The sequence below is a fragment of the Oncorhynchus nerka genome, linkage group LG28 (assembly GCF_034236695.1).
Source record: "Oncorhynchus nerka isolate Pitt River linkage group LG28, Oner_Uvic_2.0, whole genome shotgun sequence".
NCBI classification, from domain to species: Eukaryota; Metazoa; Chordata; class Actinopteri; order Salmoniformes; family Salmonidae; genus Oncorhynchus; species Oncorhynchus nerka.
The window spans coordinates 25,982,219-25,992,218 of NC_088423.1; the positions used below are offsets into that span (position 1 = coordinate 25,982,219).

The following is a 10,000-nucleotide window of genomic DNA, read 5'->3' on the forward strand; positions in this document are numbered from 1 at the left end:
CTGACCTGGCTGGGTTATCACTGCTGACTGACCGTCCACACCTGTCCTGACCTGGCTGGGTTACACTGCTGACTGACCGTCCACACCTGTCCTGACCTGGCTGGGTTATCACTGCTGACTGACCGTCCACACCTGTCCTGACCTGGCTGGGTTATCACTGCTGACTGACCGTCTACACCTGTCCTGACCTGGCTGGGTTATCACTGCTGACTGACCGTCCACACCTGTCCTGACCTGGCTGGGTTATCACTGCTGACTGACCGTCCACACCTGTCCTGACCTGGCTGGGTTATCACTGCTGACTGACCGTCTACACCTGTCCTGACCTGGCTGGGTTATCACTGCTGACTGACCGTCCACACCTGTCCTGACATGGCTGGGTTATCACTGCTGACTGACCGTCCACACCTGTCCTGACCTGGCTGGGTTACACTGCTGACTGACCGTCTACACCTGTCCTGACCTGGCTGGGTTATCACTGCTGACTGACCGTCCACACCTGTCCTGACCTGGCTGGGTTATCACTGCTGACTGACCGTCCACACCTGTCCTGACCTGGCTGGGTTATCACTGCTGACTGACCGTCCACACCTGTCCTGACCTGGCTGGGTTATCACTGCTGACTGACCGTCTACACCTGTCCTGACCTGGCTGGGTTATCACTGCTGACTGACCGTCTACACCTGTCCTGACCTGGCTGGGTTATCACTGCTGACTGACCGTCCACACCTGTCCTGACCTGGCTGGGTTATCACTGCTGACTGACCGTCTACACCTGTCCTGACCTGGCTGGGTTATCACTGCTGACTGACCGTCTACACCTGTCCTGACCTGGCTGGGTTATCACTGCTGACTGACCGTCCACACCTGTCCTGACCTGGCTGGGTTATCACTGCTGACTGACCGTCTACACCTGTCCTGACCTGGCTGGGTTATCACTGCTGACTGACCGTCCACACCTGTCCTGACCTGGCTGGGTTATCACTGCTGACTGACCGTCTACACCTGTCTTGTGTGTGTGAGTGTTCCTGATGGTACCGTATGTGCATGTATGTGTGCTTGTTTTGTTCTCCGTGGTTGGGATTTTTACACAGCCATGCGGTGGGGCAGCAGCACAGAACATGAACTATTCATCACCCAGGAAGGGGGTTCCAAAGCGTGGGAGTGTAGCGATTCAACAAACAGAGGTGGGTAGAAGGAGAGGAGGGGAGAGGGAGGAATAAAGTGGTGGGTGTAAGATGAGGGATGGGCTAGAATCTCAATGGTGATTATGTCTCATCAGAATCCAGGGTAGATGTTAACATATTCATGCTAGGAATTCTAGTGTGCCTATTAGAGTTAGATTTACCATATATCTGTGTGTGTATCTCTGAGAGTAGAAAGAGCAGGCTGGAGCTGCTGGTAGAGTTGTTCTGGCAGCGTAGTGCTGGAGTCAAACACAACCACACATACTGTATACAATTTGATTAGGATGATGTAGGATGGAGACTGGGAGAGTCACAGGATATTGTGTGGAGTAATTCACTCATGACAGGAGGGAGAGAGGGGTGGAAGGAGGTGGAAGAGGAGAGAGGTAGAGAGGGTGGGAGTGAAGGAGAGATAGACAGAGTAAAGAGGGTATGGGAGAGAGGGGGGAAAGCATAGATGTTGAAATGCTAGATTTGTCATCGTAGTAAATGATACAGGCGTGAAATGAGGCCCATTAGTTCAGGGCTGGCGTTTCATGGTTTAACTCAGGTATTGGAGACTTGTCTTTGCAGTTTAAATGATGTGAACTTCACAGTTTCACAGATAACAAACATGTTGTAGCTTGCTGTATAACACACAGACACACACTGACTTCTACAAACAAACACACACCACTCACCACAAACACACACACCACTCACCACTCACCACACACACACACACACACACACACACACACACACACACACACACACACACACACACACACACACACACACACATCATTCTGTCTTGAGTGCAACGCTGACCAGTAGATGAACTCCCTCTGAAACGATCATTAGAGACTGGCTCGCTGGCACACATTCATGTTTCTTTCCCTGTGTGTGTGGATGTTTATGTGTTTGTGTTAGCTTTCTGTGGCCAGACAGGGACACCTGCGGGGGATTTGGGGCGGGTTGACGTTACTTGGAGGGGGGAGTGATCGTGTTGTTTGGAGGGAGACCCGCGGAAGTCCACATAGCTCTGAGCTTCACGGCTGACTGGCGATCGGTCCCCTGCTCAAACACACACTTCCTGTCTAAATGAGAGAGTGGGGGGTGGGGGGTAGAACTGTTTTAGAGAGGGAGAGAGAGGGATGGAAACCACACACCATGTCAAATGGCTCAATGTTGGATCAGGAGAGCTGTGCTCTGTATAACACCTGATCCACGATCTGTCAAAACCCCTGCATGTTAGATCAGGAGAGCTGTGCTCTGTATAACACCTGATCCATGATCTGTCAAAACCCCTGCATGTTAGATCAGGAGAGCTGTGCTCTGTATAACACCTGATCCAGGATCTGTCAAAACCCCTGCATGTTAGATCAGAGCAGAGCTAAGATCACACAGACAGAAAAGCAGCTCACTGAAACGCATTGATAACATCGTTTTGGGATTTTGACACGCACACAAACACACACGCGCTCGTACACACACACACACACACACACACACACACACACACACACACACACACGCACACAAACACACACGCGCTCGTACACACACACACACACACACACACACACACACACACACACACACAAACACACACGCGCTCGTACACACACACACACACACACACACACACACACACACACACACACACAAACACACACGTGCTCGTACACACACACACACAAACACACAGTGAATGATGCTTTGAATTTGCATGTGATTTGTTCCACATAGTGACTCGTGGACTCAGTATCAGTGTATCTGTGTAGTTTTATTAATCCATTAAAGCAGTCTAGAGGTAAGTAGTTAAACGTTTGTCATTAGTGCAATGGGCCGTGGGTTGGTGCCAGGAGTTTTACTGTGTAATGCCTAGTATGTGATTTGAATCAGAATGACTGGTCTAATGCACACACACATGCAGGCGCCTCCACAAACTACGAGTCAGCAGGGTAATGTGTGTAATAATGTAGTATGTGATCTGAATCAGTATCGCCAGCCATAGTGTTCAGAAACACAAAGACAGCTAGATATGCCATAGAGCACTGGTATTTGAGGGAACTGCAATGGGGTCACTCAAATATATATATATACACTGAGTATACAAAACATTAACAACACCTGCTCTTTCCATGACATAGACTGAACGGTTGAATCCAGGTGAAACCTATGATCCCTTATTGATGTTACTTATTAAATCCACTTCAATCAGTGGAGATGAAGGGGAGGACAGGTTAAAGAAGGATTTTTAAGCCTTGAGACAATTGAGACAAGGATTGTTTATGTGCCATTCAGTGTGTGAATGGGAAAGACAAAATATTTAAGTTCCTTTGAATGGGGTATGGTAGTAGGTGCCAGACACACTGGTTTGTGTGGTCAAGAAATGTAACGCTGCTGGGTTTTTCACACCCAACAGTTTCCTGTGTGTATCAAGAATGGTCCACCACCCAAAGGACATCCAGCCAATTTGACACAACTGTGGGAAACATTGGAGTCAACATGGGCCAGCATCATTGTGGAAGGCTTATGACACCTGGTAGAGTCCATCCCCCTGAGGCTGTTCTGAGGGCAGAAGGTGTTCCTCATCTTTTCAATACTCAGTGTATAGATAGATATACATATAAACAAATTAATATTAGACTTTTTTAAATAAAAGTACATTTCTTTGTTGGTTTCTTTTAATTTTGATAAAATATGAAAATGCAATGAATTGAAGGTTATTTGTTAATGTAAAAATCTAAATGTACAGATTTTAAGATTGTGTCGTTAGATTTGGGGTGGGGTGCAAAGAATTGTTGGGGAAAAAATGTGGTCCCCAGAAAAGTTTGAATACCACTATCATAGCACCATCAATTACCTCTAGGTCTGTGGGAAAGAGAGAGAGCTGGGCTGATTGCCATCGCTAGTCCCTAGATCTGTCTCAGTCCCATTGAGCAGTAGGACTTTCTCCTGTCATCAATAAACCAGGATGCACACACACACACACACACACACACAGTCACACACACACACACACAATCACATTCTCGCACACAGGGTTAGGGAGCAGATCAAATATTCATAGTAGGAAACCCAGCAGATTAGTAATGCAGAGTAAATGAGGCCATTTAAAAGTCTGTTTCATACACTTTTCTAGGTTAGGCTGGAAATAATTGAGCAGTACACACACACACACACACATGGGCGCACACGAACACTGTCGTTTTTGACAAGGATGTTACATTTTGAACAGGTATCGGGAGACAATGTCAGTGGGATGTGCATAATGTATGCAAATTGTGCCGTTTTCAGATTTTGGAGAACAAACATAAGCAGGAAGCGAGAGAGCGAGAGAGAGACCAGGGAGGAGGGGGAGGAAGAGAAGATACAGAGGGGGGTTAGAGGAGCTGAATTAGCAAAATGCTGTGAATTCCAGCTAGAATTAGAACATGATAAGAATACAGAGGTACAGATACAGGAGAAGATCAACAGAGAATGTTGAAAATATGTCAATATGCATGTCATTATATCCCTACTGAAAAGCTCACACACCATTCAGACATGCTAGTCTATTATGCATGGTGGAAGCCTTAACGCTGGTGGAAGCCTTAACGCTGGTGGAAGCCTTAACGCTGGTGGAAACCTTAACGCTGGTGGAAACCTTAACGCTGGTGGAAGCCTTAACGCTGGTGAAAACCTTAACGCTGGTGGAAACCTTAACGCTGGTGGAAGCCTTAACGCTGGTGGAAACCTTAACGCTGGTGGAAACCTTAACGCTGGTGGAAGCCTTAACGCTGGTGAAAACCTTAACGCTGGTGGAAGCCTTAACGCTGGTGGAAGCCTTAACGCTGGTGAAAACCTTAACGATGGTGGAAGCCTTAACGCTGGTGGAAGCCTTAACGCTGGTGGAAACCTTAACGCTGGTGGAAACCTTAACGCTGGTGGAAACCTTAACGCTGGTGGAAGCCTTAACGCTGGTGGAATCCTTAACGCTGGTGGAAGCCTTAACGCTGGTGGAAACCTTAACGCTGGTGAAAACAACGCTGGTGAAAGCCTTAACGCTGGTGGAAACCTTAACGCTGGTGGAAGCCTTAACGCTGGTGGAAACCCTAACGCTGGTGGAAGCCTTAACGCTGGTGGAAACCCTAATGCTGGTGGAAGCCTTAACGCTGGTGGAAGCCTTAACGCTGGTGGAAGCCTTAACGCTGGTGAAAACCTTAACGCTGGTGGAAGCCTTAACGCTGGTGGAAGCCTTAACGCTGGTGGAAACCTTAACGCTGGTGGAAGCCTTAACGCTGGTGGAAACCTTAACGCTGGTGAAAACCTTAACGCTGGTGGAAACCTTAATGCTGGTGGAAACCTTAACGCTGGTGGAAGCCTTAATGCTGGTGGAAACCTTAACGCTGGTGTAAACCTTAACGCTGATGGAAGCCTTAACGCTGGTGGAAGCCTTAACGCTGGTGGAAACCTTAACGCTGGTGGAAGCCTTAACGCTGGTGGAAGCCTTAATGCTGGTGAAAACCTTAACGCTGGTGGAAACCTTAACGCTGGTGAAATCCTTAACGCTGGTGGAAGCCTTAATGCTGGTGGAAACCTTAACGCTGGTGTAAACCTTAACGCTGATGGAAGCCTTAACGCTGGTGGAAGCCTTAACGCTGGTGGAAACCTTAACGCTGGTGGAAGCCTTAACGCTGGTGGAAGCCTTAATGCTGGTGAAAACCTTAACGCTGGTGGAAGCCTTAATGCTGGTGAAAACCTTAACGCTGGTGGAAGCCTTAACGCTGGTGAAAACCTTAACGCTGGTGGAAACCTTAACGCTGGTGGAAGCCTTAATGCTGGTGAAAACCTTAACGCTGGTGGAAGCCTTAACGCTGGTGGAAGCCTTAACGCTGGTGGAAGCCTTAACGCTGGTGGAAGCCTTGACGCTGGTGGAAGCCTTAACGCTGGTGAAAGCCTTAACGCTGGTGTGAGGGACTGGGAGAGTTTCTCTTCTACACAGAAGGCATACACACACACACACAGGAATGGACACCCACCCACACACACACCACTTTCTCTTTTCTAGTCATTGCCCAAATCCCCCTGGTCTGATCAGTCTGCTGCCTATTCTGTAATCCTGCTTAGACTGGCCACCCTTAGCAGGATTTGAACCTCTCCCCCTCCCTCTCTCTCCCCCTCCCTCCCTCCCTCTCTCCCTCCCTCTCTCTCCCCCTCCACCTCTCTCCCCCTCTCTCCCCTCCCCTCTCTCTCCCTCCCTCCCTCTCCCCCTCCCTCTCTCTCCCCCTCTCTACCCTCCCTCTCTCTCCCCTCCCTCCCTCTCTCTCCCCCTCCCTCTATTTCCCACTCTCTCTCTTTTTCTGTCTCCAGGTCACTCAGAGAGCTCCGGCTTGCAGCCCTGCAGCCTAGGAGGAGGTTCGTGCCCTGCCATGTGTACCTGTAGTAACAATATTGTGGACTGCAGAGGAAAAGGCCTCACAGCTATACCTGCCAACCTTCCTGACACCATGGCTGAGATGTAAGTACCACACTCTCTTGTACAGTATGTTGCCAATTAGCTGGCCTAAACACATCACCGCTGTTACCCATAAGCCCCTTCAGGGGAGGCCGGGTAAGGTGATATATTTTAGTGGAATCTAGGGATGTCCACATCTGGTCGTTTGTGTGTTTGTGTGTGTGTGTGTGTGTGTGTGTGTGTGTGTGTGTGTGTGTGTGTTAGTTTACATCCCTATTATCATGACTGATATCTGCACCAAATATGAACCACTTCTAACCTTGGCCTCTGGAAGCTCTCTGTAAATCCCTAGAATGCAAGGTAAGGACATAGTCTCATCCAGTATCTGTTACTTACTGTAGTACAGAACCGTCATTTCAGAATCTCGGTCACTGAGGGGCCAAAAAGATGTGATGCCCTTTGACTCTTCTGGCAGGGTACTTTTAAAGCAAAAATGTTTTTCCTGCCTGGCTTTGCTGCATATCAAAGATATGACTTCTTAGCTTCACCCAGCCACTGTAAATGGGTCAGGGTTATTAGGGAACATGCTGGGTTAGTGTGTGTGAGTGTGTGTGTGTGTGTGTGTGTGTGTGTGTGTGTGTGTGTGTGTGTGTGTGTGTGTGTGTGTGTGTGTGTCCTGACCCTTGCTGGGTGGGTATTTATAAACAGCCCAGGCTCTTTAGGGGGCAATGAGACCCATAGACTAGTGGTCTATCTTTGCCTGGCGTCCCTTAACGACCCATAAACTCCTCAGAAGTAATTTCTCTCTCTCTGGTAATGTCCTTCTAGTGTCCCTGTGCCTTGATCTATGTAACCAATAACATCTCTGCTAGAGCCAGCAGCACTACAGGCACATTAGCACATAGAGAGGAAGGTGAAAGATATATAGCTCTACTCACAATGTTCCCTCCATTGCATTTATTGTTACTGTTACATAGAGATTTCATTAGTTTCTCACCATACAATAGTGAACATGTACAGTTTTCGTTCTCTTTGGAAAGCTGGTTTAGAATAAATCTGAATAAATGTTGTAGTTTTTCTCTTTTGCCACACCTCTATTCCCTCTCCCTCCTCTCTTCTCACCTCCTCACCTCCCTCAGTTCCTCCTTTCCTACCCGCCAGAGCTTGTTTGAAGTTCTATCCTCACTGCAGTCTCTTTCTTCCCTTCCTCCTCTTTTCCCGTCTCCTCCCTCTTTCCCTCCGTCTCCCTCTCCTGCCTCTCCTTCTCATCCTTCTGCTCCCTCTCTCGTCCCACTACCCCAGGCGGGTTTATGGGAGGTGGATCAGTGAGAGGAGGGGGAGGAAAGAAGGAGAGAGGTCTGTTCTGTAATTCTCCACAGCAGGTCTGATGTGAGCTCTTGAAGTTCATTATAAAATCAGTTTCTATTACAGGGAGGCAGACTGGTGGATATCAAGGCCAACACTAATGCTTGGTTAATGAGCCACTCCAGTCCTGACACACACACACACACACACACACACACACACACACACACACACACACACTTCTCATTACTTACACATGGAGAGCTATGCGTCTCTCTGCTGCTTGTTAATGAAAGACAGTTTTATGTTCATGGGTTTTGAGATGTGAGGTCTGAAAACTGGAGAGATATTACAGCCCTCTGTAGTTAGTTACTTTGTCCCTGGTAGGCCTGTTAGGACTGTGGGTCTGTAGTTAGTTACTTTGTCCCTGGTAGGCCTGTTAGGACTGTGGGTCTGTAGTTAGTTACTTTGTCCCTGGTAGGCCTGTTAGGACTGTGGGTCTGTAGTTAGTTACTTTGTCCCTGGTAGGCCTGTTAGGACTGTGGGTCTGTAGTTAGTTACTTTGTCCCTGGTAGGCCTGTTAGGACTGTGGGTCTGTAGTTAGTTACTTTGTCCCTGGTAGGCCTGTTAGGACTGTGGGTCTGTAGTTAGTTACTTTGTCCCTGGTAGGCCTGTTAGGACTGTGGGTCTGTAGTTAGTTACTTTGTCCCTGGTAGGCCTGTTAGGACTGTGGGTCTGTAGTTAGTTACTTTGTCCCTGGTAGGCCTGTTAGGACTGTGGGTCTGTAGTTAGTTACTTTGTCCCTGGTAGGCCTGTTAGGACTGTGGGTCTGTAGTTAGTTACTTTGTCCCTGGTAGGCCTGTTAGGACTGTGGGTCTGTAGTTAGTTACTTTGTCCCTGGTAGGCCTGTTAGGACTGTGGGTCTGTAGTTAGTTACTTTGTCCCTGGTAGGCCTGTTAGGACTGTGGGTCTGTAGTTAGTTACTTTGTCCCTGGTAGGCCTGTTAGGAATGTGGGTCTGTAGTTAGTTAGTTAGTTAGTCTGTCCCTGGTAGGCCTGTTAGGACTGTGGGTCTGTAGTTAGTTAGTTAGTTAGTCTGTTCCTGGTAGGCCTGTTAGGACTGTGGGTCTGTAGTTTGTATGTCCCTGGTAGGCCTGTTAGGAATGTGGGTCTGTAGTTAGTTAGTTAGTCTGTTCCTGGTATGCCTGTTAGGACTGTGGGTCTGTAGTTAGTCTGTCCCTGGTAGGCCTGTTAGGACTGAGGGTCTGTAGTTAGTCTGTCCCTGGTAGGACTGTGGATCTGTAGTTAGTCTGTCCCTGGTAGGCCTGTTAGGACTGTGGGTCTGTAGTTAGTCTGTCCCTGTTAGGACTGTGGGTCTGTAGTTAGTCTGTCCCTGGTAGGCCTGTTAGGACTGTGGGTCTGTAGTTAGTCTGTCCCTGTTAGGACTGTGGGTCTGTAGTTAGTTAGTTAGTTAGTCTGTTACTAGTAGGCCTGTTAGGACTGTGGGTCTGTAGTTAGTCTGTCCCTGGTAAGCCTGTTAGGACTGTGGGTCTGTAGTTAGTCTGTCCCTGTTAGGACTGTGGGTCTGTAGTTAGTCTGTCCCTGGTAGGCCTGTTAGGACTGTGGGTCTGTAGTTAGTCTGTCCCTGGTAGGCCTGTTAGGACTGAGGGTCTGTAGTTAGTCTGTCCCTGGTAGGACTCTGGATCTGTAGTTAGTCTGTCCCTGGTAGGCCTGTTAGGACTGTGGGTCTGTAGTTAGTCTGTCCCTGTTAGGACTGTGGGTCTGTAGTTAGTCTGTCCCTGGTAGGCCTGTTAGGACTGTGGGTCTGTAGTTAGTCTGTCCCTGTTAGGACTGTGGGTCTGTAGTTAGTTAGTTAGTTAGTCTGTTATTAGTAGGCCTGTTAGGACTGTGGGTCTGTAGTTAGTCTGTCCCTGGTAAGCCTGTTAGGACTGTGGGTCTGTAGTTAGTCTGTCCCTGTTAGGACTGTGGGTCTGTAGTTAGTCTGTCCCTGGTAGGCCTGTTAGGACTGTGGGTCTGTAGTTAGTCTGTCCCTGGTAGGCCTGTTAGGACTGTGGGTCTGTAGT

The 10,000-nt window shown here is 48.4% G+C and overlaps 1 protein-coding gene across 4 annotated transcripts in view; it reads left to right on the forward strand.

Annotated features, from left to right (window-relative positions):
- LOC115113850 (slit homolog 1 protein-like) overlaps positions 1 to 10,000 on the forward strand; it is a 202,750-nt gene that overhangs the window by 116,664 nt on the left and 76,086 nt on the right. For all 4 annotated transcript variants that reach the window (XM_065012727.1, XM_065012729.1, XM_065012728.1 and 1 more), the window contains exon 9: positions 6,528 to 6,675. In XM_065012727.1, coding sequence (XP_064868799.1) covers positions 6,528 to 6,675 — 148 coding nt within the window. The remainder of the gene's footprint in view (positions 1 to 6,527; positions 6,676 to 10,000) is intronic.